This window comes from Haliotis cracherodii, unplaced genomic scaffold (genome assembly GCF_022045235.1).
Source record: "Haliotis cracherodii isolate W230 unplaced genomic scaffold, xgHalCrac1.p SCAF_3, whole genome shotgun sequence".
Lineage (NCBI taxonomy): Eukaryota > Metazoa > Mollusca > Gastropoda > Lepetellida > Haliotidae > Haliotis > Haliotis cracherodii.
Genome location: NW_027266286.1, coordinates 22502227 through 22519173, shown reverse-complemented (window position 1 = coordinate 22519173; position 16947 = coordinate 22502227). Strand labels below are relative to the sequence as shown.

The window sequence follows — 16947 nt, the reverse complement described above, 5'->3', positions numbered from 1 at the left end:
AGATACCATGCCGCAGTTTAACATGAATACCCCACTCAGACACAGTATACTGACTCCGAGCCGACCAGTCCTTGTTTTAGCCCCTTAATGCCGAGCACCAGACAGGGTAACAAGAAGTACCATGTCATAACGTCTTTTTTCGGTATGACGCGGCCGGGGATCGAACCCCGGACCTTCCGCTCTCAGGGCGGACGCTCTACCACTAGATCACGGTGTCGGTCGAAACACTGCAGACTTGAGGTACAATACCGAACTATGATACCTGTAACAAGCATATTCGCATTTCTTGCTCGTTTCATTTTTAGCCACCATTTGTGTATACTTACTATTGTTTATCTCTACGTTGCAAACACAGTATGTTTATCTCTCTGCAAAATATCGTTCCAAATAAAATCGTAGTACTACAGATAATATAACACAAAACGGTAATTGGAAAATGAAATCGTTTTTCCTGTATCCGTCGTATTCTCATGTGTACATGTACGTGTTTGATATAGGTACCGTTATTACATCTGTGTGTCTGTAGCCGACACAATGGCCAACGTCTTCCTGTTGGTTCTGCTGTCGACGTCATCTGTGGCGGGGGTAAAGGACCTCTACATCCTGGGACTGTTCCCCATGGACGGACCCTCCTGGCCAGGGGGTCGTGCTATCAAGGCAGCGGCAGACATCGCGCTGGAACATGTGAACGCAATGGATAACATGTTGGAGGGCTACGACCTCACGTTTATCTGGAACAACACTAGGGTAAGTAATTCTATCAATTTATAAACAACTTTCTTACACTTGAAGAACTACGTCATTATTGTGGACTGAGGACCTCTATCCAGAACCTTGCAATTCCATTGGTTATCCGTACCACGTGACGAAACAACGCATTTCAATGAAGTCTTTGAGAGGCATTTAGAATTTGGGAGACTTTCAAACGATGTTCCAGGACTACTGAACTATCTCTAAAACGTCGTATAAAGAATAAAAGAAGTTGCTATCCATTAAAAAGTGCCATGAATATATTTCAATGTGGACCCCCAAATTACGTGACCTCGAATATTGACTCGTCATGTGATCAATATTGACGAGAGGTGTAACGGTACTTTGTGGTCGCAATATTATACGCACCTTGATACTATGTTTGCGGTACGATTCATATCCTGATACGGTTTTATTTCAATAAGTTTATATTCTTTCTTTTCCGTGAATCACAGGTTGTTGAACAGTTCAGCATTTTAAATCTGTTATTTTTTATGTGTTTTTGCACCGATAAATCTTTTAATCTAATGAATCGTATGTATCGTGATACAGGGGCTGTAAAACGATGTATTGCTTCGTATCGTGATACAATGCTGTATTGACTATCGTTCCACCACTGGGAGTAGACTAGGTCTTCAGCAACCCATGCCGTAAAATGCGACTGTGCTTGTCGTAAGAGGCGAGGATTGGGTGGTCAGGCCCACTGACTTGGTTGTCATCGTATCCCAATTGCGTGAAATATTACTTACATAGTATGAAGAACAGAGGCTATCTTTAAATAACCCGAAAGTGTATTACCATTAGATTTCCCAGAATCATCCCACAGAGCGCTGTACCAAATTCCAATTCAGTATCAACAGCAATTAACCTTTCCTTAATACCCAGTCGTCTAAGGCGCCGGAATTCGCTGTGCAGAGTTGCGTCCCTTGGGCAGGTCAGGAACCTATGATTGTGGGTTCGAATCCCGGTTCGCCCCAATAATGTTTCTAGGTTTGTCAGCACCATACCCGTGCCCGTGTGTTTCACCGAAGTGGTAAAGGTCTGAGACCTGCATCACTTCGGGCTTTCCTCCCACATTAAGCTGACACGCCGTGATATTACTGGAATACTGTTAAAAGCGGCGTTAAACCCAACTCACTAACTCACTATTACCCTGGAAGTCTCTCGATGCCATATTATAAACATTAGAAGCAGCTAACTGCAAACTATCAAACAGTTTCAACACAGTATTGTCCAAAGACTTTCTAAATTTAATGGACCATAATTTAACGGCACAGATTAATCGATCTGGAGACGCCTTGTTCAACTTTATCCAGAAACGAAAAATATCAATTCTCTGCTTTGTGATCGATAACGTCCACCCCATCTCGCCCCGTATAGCGAGAGTTTTCATGCCCACACCAAGAGAAAAACGGCAAGCTCTATTTTGAACCATGTTAGTACAGCTAAATTCTCGATTCCCCCATATGGAAGAATCGTAGAACAAAAAAGTTTGAACCAGGTTATTGTACATCGTGTTGAAAACATCAAACAGCATTCCGCCAATAGCCTTAAATTTACTAATTATCGCACCGAGAGCTCTTCCAGCAGATTTAGCAATTTCTTTGGCTGTATAATTCAGATCAAGATGTTCCTTTTTCCATATTCCTAGATATTTATATCAAGGTGCAATATCAACTGAATCCTCCCCACAAGAGAAACTAAATCTGGTTTGGGTATATTTAATGGTCTGTAATGAATTTGTTGTCTTTTTTTTCGCATTAATTTGCAATCTCCAACGTTGACACCAATCCGCCAACATTAACTGAGCGAGCGCTCATCCGCTGCTGTGAGAGCAGTACCATCAGCGTATAACAATAAACTCATTAGTTACCGTCAATATCTACGCCACACTGCAGATGGCATATTTCTTGAATGTGCTAAATCATTGATGAAAACAGAAAATAATGCACGGGGCAAGACACAACCCTGTCTTACTTCGCAAAAAACTGGGAACATACAGTCAAGTCTCATTAATCCGACATACTCGTTAATCCGACACAATCATATGCAACCAACAATGTCGGATTAACGAGACTTGACTGTATCAGTCAGACGACCATTGACAAATACACATGATTTATTATTTTTTTATTTGGCAGTCGACGCACAGGTCCGTATCTTGTCAGATTTTTCTTTTAGCTACCTCCTTTTTTATAGCTGTAATATATACATGTAGTTGTTTAACTAAATCTTGGTTGTTTATTAGCGCTTATCGAGTTAATTTGTGATCTGTGTGAGCGCAGATTGGATATATTTTTAATCGTCAGCTATTAGTACAATAAGTAGTTATTTAATAAACCTGTAAAACCATGTACTCTTTATCACTTTATTCTCATTGTATGACACCCCTGATCATACGAGGGGTGTTCATTAAAAATTTCCCCTAAACCACTTAGGGTTATCATATTTGGTTGAAATTTCACATGTGTAATCATACATGTATCTATGGGTTAAAATTATGACTGAATTTGCAGCACCGAACTATTAATCTTACCACTTTTACAGGTGTTATGATCGAGTAGGGTGTGACAATGGAGACAGTAGAATACCGAGCAGTGATTAGGTTTTTATATTTGAAAGGTGGCACACCAAAAGAAACTTTCGATGAAATGAAAGCAACTTATGGGGAAGATGCCCCATCATATGACGTTGTTAAACACTGGCATCGCCAGTTCAAGTGTGGTCGGACATCTGTGGAAACAGCTGCCATTCCTGGTCACCCCAATTCAGCCATTGATGAGGACACTATCCATCAAGTGGAGACCGCCATTTTGGCAGACCGACGTATAACTGTTCGCCAGTTAGCACAAGATATCAAGTTTAGTGTAGGGTTTGTGGAAAAAAACATCCATGACAATTTGAACATGCATAAGGTGTCTGCACGATGGATTTCCAGGTTGCTCACACCTTTCCAAAAGCAGGAACGAGTTAATTGCTCAAAGGATCTTTTGGAAATGTGCCCCCAAAAAACAGGCAAACTTTTCTGACAGACTTATCACACAGGATGAAACATGGGTCCATCACTATGATCCTGAGGGCGGTCGGGTAGCCTAGTGGTTAAAGCGTTCGCTCATCACGCCGAAGACTCGGGTTCGATTCCCGACATGGGTACAATGTGTGAAGCCCATTTCTGGTGTCCCCCGCCGTGATATTACTGGAATATTGCTAAAAGCGGCGTAAAACCATACTCACTCACTCACACACTATGATCCTGAGACTAAAGTTCAGTCGATGCAATGGAAGCATGTGGAGTCACCACCCTCAAAGAAGGCACGTGTCCAACCCTCTGCAGGCAAGGTCATGCTCTCGGTGTTTTGGGACCAGCACGGAGTAGTGATGATGGATTTCTTGGCAAAGGGTACCACAATTACAGGAGCTTATTATGCTTCACTGCTGCGGAAATTGAGGGACGCTATCAAGCTTAAGAGGCTTGGCATGCTGACCAAGGGTCCGTCTCCTGCAAGACAATGCTCCAGTACACAACTCTCATGTTGCCCAGACAGAAGCGCGGTACTGTGGCTATGAAATCCTTCCACATCCTCCTTACTCGCCTGACCTTGCACCATCTGACTTCCACCTCTTTCCAACCATGAAGTCAGTTTTGAAGGGAAAACGTTTCACAGATGATGAAACACTGATTTCTGAAGTCAAGTCCTGGTTTGAGACGCAAAATGGGGGCTTTTACAAGCGAGGTCTCCATAGTTGCATAAACCGATGGGAGAAGTGTGTAACTCTTGGTGGTTCCTATGTGGAGAAAGACTAATACCTATGCAAAGTTTCATTCCACTAGGTCCATCGGTAGTGGGTCAGGGGAAATCTTTAATGAACACCCCTCGTAGGAGCAAAGCTCCGCGACAGTAGGGTAGTCTGGTGGTTAAAGCGTTGGTTCGTCACGCCGAAGGCCCCGGTTCGATTCCCACATGGGTACAATGTGTGAGCCCTTTTCTGGTGTCCCCCGAATCAGACTATAGTTTACATGGAATAGATATCAGTGATATACCACGATTACCTAAAGGGTCCATTACATTTGTACCGGACTTTCTGATAAGCGGTAGAATAGTATCACGCTACTTTTCTGGACAGATGTTATCATTAAAGCACTATGTAAAAATGTTGAACAAATCAAGTAACACAAGAATTGTTTTTCAGCGCTTCACCCCAATTTCCCCACTAATACGCACTTGAAGGGTTCAACAAGATCAGCATTACTGATACACGATGACGAAGTAACAATGCAATGTATGACATACAATGAGTGGCTGAACCAATCATTACTGATACACCAATAACGGGCTTAACCATACACAGATAACTGATGACGAATGTTACAATCTAAGCATTACTTGTACACCATGTCAAATTTAATAATGCAAGCATTACTGATTCCAGACAAGCATCACTGATACACCGATAAATGTCCCAACCATTCCATCGGTGTGTCAGAAATGCTTGCGTGGTATACCATGTCCTCACCATTCAATCGGTATGTCAGACATGCTTGTCAGTAAACCATGTCCTAACCATTTAATCGGTGTGTCAGGCATGCTTGTCAGTAAACCATGTCCTAACCATTTAATCGGTATGTCAGACATGCTTGTCAGTAAACCATGTCCTAACCATTTAATCGGTGTGTCAGACATGCTTGTCAGTAAACCATGTCCTAACCATTTAATCGGTATGTCAGACACTGGATTGTCTGGTCCAGACTCGATAATGTACAGGTCGCCTTCATATAGCTGGAATATTGCTGAGTGCGGCGTTACACAACAAACAATCAATCAAACCTAACCATACAAGCATTCCTCAACAGTGTAATACAGGGATCGGCGTCAACAGCATGTACCGCAACCTCTACAACCCCCCAACGAAGGTCATCATCTACGGACCAGGCTGCTCCTTTGTGACGGAAGCCACTGCGCAGGCGTCCCACATGTGGAACCTCGTCCAGGTAACAGTGAGCGCGGGGATATTACTTTACGCCGCTGTTGGCCATATTACAGCTTTACCACGGCGACCAGGAAACAATCAAATCAAGTGAGTGAGTGAGTGAGTTTAGTTTAACGCCGCTTTAACAGTATTCCAGTTATATCACGGCGTGTCAGCTTAATGTTGGAGGAAAGCCCGAAGTGATGCAGGTCTCAGACGTTTACCACTTCGGTGAAACCCACGAGCACGGACATGGTTCTGACAAACCTAGAAACATAATCGGGGCGAACAGGGATTCGAACCCACAATCATAGGTTTCTGGCGTACCCAAGGGACGCAACTCTGCATAGCGAATCGCGGCGCCTTAGACGACTGGGCCACCCGTGCCCCCCAATCAAATCGAGGCAAACAAATGGTCGAAACAATGAAAAACCACCGACATTGTCGTTGTATAATGCCAATACAAGACTGGGTCCAACCGATCTCATTGGTCGGTTCTGATGACAAGCACAGGGTACAGAACACACTATGCCCCGGTTACCGGCGGAGACTGGTAATGCGCTGAAAGGTGAAAACAAGTCACCCTCTTTCTCTTCCTGAATAGCGGCCATGGGTGGCACAGCGATTCGCTGTGCAGAGTTGCGTCCCTTGCGCACGCCAGAAACCTATGATTGTGGGTTCGAATCCCGGTTCGCCCCGATTATGTTCTAGGTTTGTCAGCACCATACCCGTGCTCGTGGGTTTCACCAAAGTGGTAAACGTCTGAGACCTGCATCACTTCGGGCTTTCCTCCCACGTTAAGCTGACACGCCGTTATATAACTGGAATACTGTTAAAAGCGGCGTTAAACCAAACTCACTCGCCCACACTGAATATGGCCTGTGTTATAGCCAATTCAGACATTTCTTGATCGCTTATTTTAAGGACATTAAGCGAAAGAACGCTCCGGCGCTACTGGCATTCAACGTTGACGTAAGCGATACCATTGGAATAAATTCCTTTTCGTTAAAGCATTAACGTTGTATCTTTTGAAACTAATTTTGAGTCAACGATTCCGGTCTTTATATCTTTATGTCACATAGAATAAAACTTTATCATTAAAGCACGTTCGATACCCGAAGTCTGTTATGCGTATCGAACACCAAAACATATCATTCAGGCATGATAAAGCTAGGGTTTTTTTTCTATTTTCTGTTAAAATGCCTACTTTTCGGCGTCGTCGATAACCAGTGCATCGTAATATTTCCATTTTGCACCATCAGTACCCTTGATCTATTCCTCCCTGAAGCTTGATTTCAGAAGTGATGTCACAATGTCTCTTATTGCGGGTTAGAATTGGTCGTCAGCAACCCATACTTGTCGTAAGAGGTGACTAACGGAATCGGTCGGTCACCCTCGCTGACTTGGTTGATGCATAATTATCATCGCATCAGTTGTGTAGATCGAAGCCGATGGTGTCAATCACTTGATTGCCTGGTCTAGATTCGATTATTCACAGACCGCCGTTATATAGCTGGATTATTGTTTGGTGTGGCGTTAAACAACAAACAAACAAATCTTATGTCCTTGTCTTTGGCGATGATAAGTTTGAGTATGGGACGTATTGGTAAAGGAAACATGCACTGTCAATTTGATCATATTGTTTTTGGTTTAACAAGAAATGTCTTCGCGGGTCTTTTTCAATGTTATAAAGTTACTATAGCCTTATAAGCTGGATATAACTTTTAATAGGGTGAATGTTTTGTTAGGAGTCATGTAAATGACGGAACGCGAAGATCCGGGGTGGAATAGGTCTTCGGCAATCCATGCTTGTCGTAAGAGGCGACTAACGGGATTGGGTGGTCAGACTCGCTGACTTGGTTGATGCATGTCACCGTGTCCCAATTGCGTGGACCGATGCCCATGATGTCAATCACTGGATTGCCTGGTCCAGACTCGAGTATTTACAAACCGCCGTCATATAGCTGGAATATTGCTGGGTATCCGTGACATGCTTACCGACCCCTCACCCTACCCCCACCATTCCCCTACATTCATCACACTGTATAACTCTATCCGCCCCCACATGTATCCGTCCTCAACCTAACACCCCTCTCACAATACCTCTAGATCCACCCACTATCATCTTCCCGAGGCAAGTGACTTAACTGACTATAGAAGTCTAGTTTCCCCCCTTGCCGAACTAGGCTGGTATTATGGTGTTACATTTTGGCTGGACTAACGAGTCTATGCATAGTCCAATCAAAATCACGCACCGAAATCGGAATCCGGTTCGTAGAGTTTCATGCAGATTTCGGTCGACTGCAGGATTTGCAAAGCATGTGCACCGCTAACTCGTTGTCAACAGATATTTTCAAAATCTTTTCATGTTTTTAATGAAGGTGCTCACGTGATTTGATGCACTTCGCGATGTAAAACTCGTTTAACACAAAATAGATCTTGATTATCGATCAGATCGTCTTGACTGGGCGCCACCATTTTATTTGAAACAAATGCAAGTGATACGAGAGGTTGAATCTGATTGGTCAATAGGAGAGGCATAGAAAGGACATAACTCGTAATAGCCACTGGTGGCGCTACGATCAAGCCCAGGAATTCAAGCCTAGTTCGGCAAGGGTGGAAACTGGACTTTTAAAGTCAGTTAACTCGCTTGCCTCGGGAAGATGACCCACTATATCTATTAATGAACTTGTAGTTGGGGAGATGTTAGCCTGAGCATTAAGACGGAAAAGTAAGCAGAGATATTCTACAACACGTTCGTTGTTGTATTTGAGACGACACGCATGAAATCGATTACCGGGGATAAAGCTGATCGTTTCAATATGGATAGAACGGTGTAATTTGTGAGGATGGCTTTTGTTGGCATCGCGTCATTCGAACAAAGCCACAACGGCCAATAGGTCTAGGGTATTTATAATCGTAGAATAAAAATAGTATGTGCTTGATAATCAGTATAGCTGAGGATTCACATAACTATAGAACATCAGAGGGTAACCAGTCTCGATGATCCGACAAAACCGATTCCATCGGGCGTTAAAGGTAAAATAGCTGTGCAAATGATGTGAATCACGTTCATGATCCAAGTACTCACATACCTTTGTGTTCCAGATATCATGGGGGTCAATCTCACCGGCGTTGTCAGATAAGACTTGGTTGATGCATGTCACCGTGTCCCAATTGCGTGGACCGATGCCCATGATGTCAATCACTGGATTGCCTGGTCCAGACTCGAGTATTTACAAACCGCCGTCATATAGCTGGAATATTGCTGGGTATCCGTGACATGCTTACCGACCCCTCACCCTACCCCCACCATTCCCCTACATTCATCACACTGTATAACTCTATCCGCCCCCACATGTATCCGTCCTCAACCTAACACCCCTCTCACAATACCTCTAGATCCACCCACTATCATCTTCCCGAGGCAAGTGACTTAACTGACTATAGAAGTCTAGTTTCCCCCCTTGCCGAACTAGGCTGGTATTATGGTGTTACATTTTGGCTGGACTAACGAGTCTATGCATAGTCCAATCAAAATCACGCACCGAAATCGGAATCCGGTTCGTAGAGTTTCATGCAGATTTCGGTCGACTGCAGGATTTGCAAAGCATGTGCACCGCTAACTCGTTGTCAACAGATATTTTCAAAATCTTTTCATGTTTTTAATGAAGGTGCTCACGTGATTTGATGCACTTCGCGATGTAAAACTCGTTTAACACAAAATAGATCTTGATTATCGATCAGATCGTCTTGACTGGGCGCCACCATTTTATTTGAAACAAATGCAAGTGATACGAGAGGTTGAATCTGATTGGTCAATAGGAGAGGCATAGAAAGGACATAACTCGTAATAGCCACTGGTGGCGCTACGATCAAGCCCAGGAATTCAAGCCTAGTTCGGCAAGGGTGGAAACTGGACTTTTAAAGTCAGTTAACTCGCTTGCCTCGGGAAGATGACCCACTATATCTATTAATGAACTTGTAGTTGGGGAGATGTTAGCCTGAGCATTAAGACGGAAAAGTAAGCAGAGATATTCTACAACACGTTCGTTGTTGTATTTGAGACGACACGCATGAAATCGATTACCGGGGATAAAGCTGATCGTTTCAATATGGATAGAACGGTGTAATTTGTGAGGATGGCTTTTGTTGGCATCGCGTCATTCGAACAAAGCCACAACGGCCAATAGGTCTAGGGTATTTATAATCGTAGAATAAAAATAGTATGTGCTTGATAATCAGTATAGCTGAGGATTCACATAACTATAGAACATCAGAGGGTAACCAGTCTCGATGATCCGACAAAACCGATTCCATCGGGCGTTAAAGGTAAAATAGCTGTGCAAATGATGTGAATCACGTTCATGATCCAAGTACTCACATACCTTTGTGTTCCAGATATCATGGGGGTCAATCTCACCGGCGTTGTCAGATAAGACCAAATTTCCACGTTTCTTCAGAGCCAATCCCCCTGAAGTGGAAGTGAACCCGGCAAGAATCCAGCTTTTCAAGAGATTCAACTGGCACAAGATAGCCACCATCCACGAGTCTTATGAACTTTTTTCTGCGGTATCAACATTTTATTTACATATTTTCCTCCTCATCGTGCAATTGTATCCCACTAAGGTGAGGTGAGGTGAAATGGGGTTTAACGTCGCGTCCAAGATTATTGCACTTATATAGCGACGTGCTGATGCCGATTTATAGTGCTAGCTCACTGAGATACCATGCCGCAGTTTAACATGAATACCCCACTTAGACACAGAATACTGCCTCCGAGCCGACCAGTCCTTGTTTTAACCCCTTAATGCCGAGCGCCAGACAGGGTAACAACTAGTACCATCTTTTAACGTCTTTTGGTATGACGCGGTCGGGGATCGAACCCCGGAACTTCCGCTCTCAGGGCGGACGCACTACCACTAGACCACGGAGGTGGTCTGTATCACACTAAGAATATCAATGCTTGTAACAGTAGCCGCCAGTTGCCTGACACCAAGTTTCATTTGAAGTATATTTCGGACAAAACTGAAACATGTATAGGATCGGTTCCGGAGCATACACTAATTCACAAATCAATGTCAGCCCCAAGACTATGATTCCCCACACTCTTACAGAGTGTTTCTTGTCGACCTACATCCCATTTTGACCCTTGCAGATCCGGGGTAGAATAGGTCTTCAGCAAACCCTGCTTGCCATAAAAGGCGACTTTGCTTGTCGTAAGAGGCGACTAACGGGATCGGGTTGTCAGGCTCATGACTTGGTTGATGCATGTCATCGTATCCCAATTGTGTAGATCGATGCTCATGATGTCAATCACTGGATTGTCTATCGGCGTTAAACAACAAACACACACAACACATGTGATTGTGGATTTTAAGTGGTACACGCCTAAGAGCTGCATTACTTCGGGATTTTCTCCCACATTAACCTGACACGAAGTGGTAGAAGGGAAAACCCGTAAAACCCAAATCTCTGTCATTCAACCAGTAACTGAGTGAAGATGATATTGTCTTGACTAGCCAACAGAGGACTTGCTGCACAGAATCCAAGATGAAAACATGACTGTCATCAGATCCGAAATCATCACAAAAGACCCTGCATTTCAAGTTGCGAACTTGAAGGTAAATAGACAATGCTTGTATAGTAAACTACGGTTATAACGAACTGACGGATATAACGAACTTACTTTTATGGTCCCAGCTATTTGCTGTAGTTATGATGAATATATACTTATAACGGACTACGGTTATAACGAATTAAAATTAGTACAGTAAACTACGGTTATAACGAACACGCTTATAACGAACTGACGGATATAACGAACTTACTTTTTTGGTCCCGACTATTTGCTGTAGTTATGATGTATATATGCTTGGTTCAATATTACTAGTTAATGATGACTAGGACATTAACACTTGTGACGACAACAGTCTCCGTAGCCCAGGTGGTAGCAGCATAAGGACTAGGACATTAACACTTGTGACGACAACAGTCTCCGTATCTCAGTGGTAGCAGCATTAGCACTAGGACATTAACACTTGTGACGACAACAGTCTCCGTAGCCCAGTGGTAGCAGCATTAGGAAGAGGACATTAACACTTGTGACGACAACAGTCTCCGTAGCCCAGTGGTAGCAGCATTAGGACTAGGACATTAACACTTGTGACGACAACAGTCTCCGTAGCCCAGTGGTAGCAGCATTAGGACTAGGACATTAACACTTGTGACGACAACAGTCTCCGTAGCCCAGTGGTAGCAGCATTGGGGACTACAAATCAAGAGATTACAGGTTTGAATCCCGCCGAGGTTTAAAAATCTATGTGTTAATAAATGTGTTGTTGCTCTTTAACACAGTCACTTCTATATTTACATTAAACGCTAACAAGGCACCCTTTTTAGATTACCTACAATGTATTTGAAGGGGGTATACACATTTAGACCCTAAACACAATTCTAAACATGTTAAGGCCTAAAAATGTCAAAAGTATGGGACAAGGAATGTGTTTAAGTTTGTGTAAATTTTTACAGTCTGTGTGTTCGAGAAAAGGTGAGCGCACCCTGCCTCGCCGATGGCACCCGTCAGAAACACATGCAATGGCAAGTCAATGTTTCACCTGAAACAACATGGAATGATATGGTAAAGTCAAAATAGGGAATTAAATCGGCAACTTTTGAGCAAGAGTCGTGTGACACTCTTTGAAATCTTCGTACTGCAGAAATGCAGTACTCATAATTGCACTGTTTGAGTAGATTGTACCGTATTGGTGTTTAATTCGCAGTTCAATTACATTTTGTCAAGATAATATTAACTTTCTTTTTAGGAGAGCGATGCCAGAATCATAGTGGGCAGTTTCTATGAAGGCACGGCCAGAAAGGTGTTCTGCGAGGTTAGTTTATAAAGCATTATAATTCTGTGCATAATGCGAGTGAGTGCGTCACAGTCTACGGTTTTACGCGGCTTTTAGCAATATTCCATCAATATCACGGTGGGGGACACTCTTTTAACGCTTTAACCTCAAGACTACCCGATCGCCCATTTCACATTAGTAATTAATGTCATTTCATGGAATATGTGGACAAACGTTAACATCAACTAAACATATTGCGTTATATGTAAAATATGGGTCCATCATGCCATTAATCAATAAAGGCAATATACCGAAATACCTCTGTGCAAATTATTAACATGATGTATTTGTAATTGTGCTGTAACGTGTTTATCAGAATGCGCCTTTGTTTTTAAAAAAACAACATTGCAACAATGTGTTTTTTGTGGAAAGCAATTGTTTTTAACAGTTTGAAACATAATTATTTCAAATGGTCGGTCCCTTACCCCATGTACCGAAATTATGCTAATTCCATGGAAGAGAAAATCAAGAATGGAATCATATAGTGTACCATCGTGAGAATAAAACACGGGCTTTGGGCAAGACGAGCGTACGAGTTAACACAAAGGTTACCAGGCCCAGCTTTAATTTGGCGACCCCTGAAGATCCGGGAAGGATACCCCTTGTCTTCGGCTACTCATGCTTGCCGTAAAAAGCGACTATGCTTGTTATTAGAGGCAACTAACGGGATCGGGTGGTCAGGCTCGCTGACTTGGTTGATGCATGTCATCGTATCCCAATAGCGTAGATCGATGCTCATGCTATCAATCACTGGATTTTCTGGTCCAGACTCAATTATTTACAGACCGCCGTCATATAGCTGGAATATTGCTGAGTGCGGCGTTTATCAGCAAACAAACATTAATTAATTAATTAATTTGGCCAACGTCAATTCTGTCTCGTCTCATCTCCAAGGCATACAAGAACAATCTGTACGGCCCTAAGATAGTGTGGATAACTGCCGGCTGGTACGAAGATAAATGGTGGACGACTGCAGACGAATCCATCGACTGTACACCAGAACAGCTTGCTGTGGTTGTGGAGGGATCTATTGGTGTGTCCAGGGTGCTACTCAACCCCCGAGATGAGGTGACTGTGTCTGGCATCAGGCCGAGTGAGTTTATGAAGTTGTACAACGCCCGCTCGGAAAACGGATCCTGGTTCGCCAGCATGTTCGCGTCTCTCAGTTATGACTCCATCCTCGCCATCTCACTCGCGCTCAATACAACACAGGGCTATCTGGCGGCTACGGGTTCGTAACAGTGATATATTATTAATGTTGTCACGAACAAATTTAAATCACTCACTCCAATGGTTAAATCGCACGTGCAGTTTTCATGCTGTAATAACATTCAATAATACAACGTAATTTTTTTTATTTTTTTTGTTGTTTAACGCCGCACTCAGCAGTATTCCAGCTACATGTATATGACGGCGGTCTGTAAATTTCGAGTCGGGACCAGACAATCGAGTGATTGACATCATGGGCATCGATCCACGCAATTGGGTTGGTTGTTGGTTGGTTGGTTTGATGTTTTACGCCGTAAAAGGCGACTACGCTTGTCATAAAAGACGACTAACGGGATCGGGTGGTCAGACTCGATGACTTGGTTGATGCATGTCACCGATCCCAATTGCTTGGATCGATGTTGATGATGTCAATCACTGGATTGTCTGGTCCAGATTCGATTATTTACAGACCGCCGTCATATAGCTGGAATATTGCTGAGTGAGGCGTTAAACAACAAACAAACAAACAAACAAATCTTTCGTTCAGCTTTCTGATTCTTTTGAATATATTTTCATGCTAGAATCATCTTAATTAGGCTCGTCACTCTTAACAAATGCATTGAACCATTTAATGACCTTCCCAGAAAGCAACCTAACGCTACAAGACTTCAGCTACACCGACGACACGATCGGCTCCATCATCTTCCAAAGCATGAAGGATGTCCACTTCACTGGCATGGCTGGCCACTTATCTTTTAATGAGAAAGGGGATCCAATAGGCCTCTACACAATCAATAGGATTCAAGGTAATTACTTCATTGTATTCGTATCATGTTTAACCGGTTGTGTATTATCCAATTACCTCGATGACAAAGGTATTGGGATAAACAACCTTAAGCTTGGGATTATGAAGTGGAGCTGTGATGATGGCAATCTTAATATATTCATTATAAGGGCAATCACCTTTCACGTTCCTCAGCCACGATGCTGCGGTGTCCACGTGCACAATTGCTATGGATCGCGAAAGGATTTCAGTACATGTGATTTTATGATACTAGTTTCTGTTCGATCAACATTTCTTGTAACTTAGACTTAACGTGCAATTGTGTGACTAGATTTCTGGTCATCACTTGATTGTCTGGTTTGTTGACAAGCCGCTGTCGCTTGGCAAGATTACTGATGTGTTACATGATTTTGTACTGTTATTCGACTACAGTAAACCTCGGTTATAACGAACTCAAAGGGACTTCTAATTTTAGTTCGTTATAACCGTAGTTCGTTATAAGCATATATACAGCATAACTACAGCAAATAGTCGGGACCAAAAAGTAAGTTCGTTATATCCGTCAGTTCGTTATAAGCGAGTTCGTTATAACCGTAGTTGACTGTATATCTGTATCCTGTGGTACATGACTGAATAAAAATAAAAAAAGACGATTACTGATGTGCGGCGGCAGGCAATTATTAAACATATTTTTTATGCAAAATGTAAGAGCGGCGGGTAGGCAGGACATGCTTACCCCTTTCGCGGACATCGGGTATCATCCCTGATGTTCAGTGGTCCATTTATGCAGTTTTCACCATATTTTGCCTTTTTCGTCCAACGTATCTGTTTCGTTGGAAAATCGACACTGGTTATTCTCGAGGATTCCCATTTTATATGGTATTGTTTTGTTTTGTTTGTTGTTTAACGCCGCACTCGGCAATATTCCAGCTTTATGTTGGCGGTCTGTAAATAATCGAGTCTGGACCAGACAATCCAGCGTTTGACATCATGAGCGTCGATGACATGCATCAACCAAGTCTGCGAGCCTGACCACCCGATCACGTTACTCGCCTCTAGCGACAAGCCTAGTCGCCTTTTAACGGCAAGCTATGTTGCTGTAGACACTCCAGTGATTGACATCATGAGCATCGATCCACACAATTGGGATACGATGAGCATCAACCAAGTCTTCTTACACTTGTTCTGGTGACGACAAAATATATCTGAACTGAGGATCAAACGAAAGTACACCAAGCTTGTTTCTGTGTGATTGGAAACTGTTACGTTTTAGTGTTTCTAATCAACCATCACACATTCCTAAAACAATCTGTAGTCCGTGGCTTGGTAATTTTGTGTAAAATATATTCGTTCAACGGATTTGCAACAACATGACCCCTACCACGTTTAAAATACTGTAAACGCGTGCCGAACAATGTAGATATATTGCCTTTTAAAGATAACATGTCTCAGATTACTATCAGTTTTTGTTGCTGACTAAAGTATCAAATGAAATCATTGTTTACCAAATAAATCATGTCCAAGTATTCTTTGAGTGCTGACGAAGCTAACATATCGCATATCGCTAACGTATGACATTTTCAGTTGAAAATCAAACATATAAACTCAACCGAGAGGATGTAGTTTCGTTTCCCGCGAGTTTGTTTGGGGATGGTAAATATCCTGCATTATGAATAAACATTGTATTTAGCGAGCCTTGGCGAGCTAAATACATAATGTTTATTCCTAATACAGGATATTTACAACCACCCCTAAACACACAAGCGTGATAACCTCTTTATCATATAATGTCATTCTTTAATTCTGTGCTTGAAAAACGCCTTTGCTACGTCACAGTTAGATACTGTTTTTCAGTACATTAGACTGTTCTTTTGATAATGATATCAATTATCCATGTAGTTTATCCAGATTCTCGATGGTTAATTCTGACTCGATCGCCGAATGACAAGGGCGACGCCATGGTTGTTTATAAACACTTAAAGTAGTACCTTTGATATTTGCATCTCTATCCGCATATGACCCCAACGGATATCATTTTTATCCTTTGGCTTTATCCTGCCGAGAAACCTACCCATTATATGATAATTGTCAATATCTACATGTTGGCCTACTGTGCATACTTAAACTCCCCACACTATAGTAGCATGATATCATTCATCTTCCCGAGGCAAGAGCGTCCACTTGCCTTTTTATAAAAGTCTTGTTTCCATATCTTCCCGAGGTGAGAGCGTCCACTAGCCTTTTTATAAAAGTCTTGTTTCCATATCTTCCCGAGGTAAGAGCGTCCACTAGTCTTTTTATCAAAATCCTGTTTCCACATCTTCC

At 42.6% G+C, this 16947-nt stretch overlaps 1 protein-coding gene across 1 annotated transcript in view; it reads left to right on the top strand.

Moving 5' to 3' along the window:
- The first annotated feature begins 534 nt into the window (after nucleotides 1–534).
- LOC139475301 (gamma-aminobutyric acid type B receptor subunit 1-like) overlaps nucleotides 535–16947 on the top strand; it is a 30573-nt gene continuing 14160 nt past the window's right edge. The window contains exons 1-7 of the mRNA XM_071258530.1: nucleotides 535–747; nucleotides 5603–5740; nucleotides 10120–10290; nucleotides 11241–11342; nucleotides 12543–12608; nucleotides 13524–13860; nucleotides 14483–14644. Of these exons, the coding sequence (XP_071114631.1) occupies nucleotides 535–747; nucleotides 5603–5740; nucleotides 10120–10290; nucleotides 11241–11342; nucleotides 12543–12608; nucleotides 13524–13860; nucleotides 14483–14644 (1189 nt within the window). The remainder of the gene's footprint in view (nucleotides 748–5602; nucleotides 5741–10119; nucleotides 10291–11240; nucleotides 11343–12542; nucleotides 12609–13523; nucleotides 13861–14482; nucleotides 14645–16947) is intronic.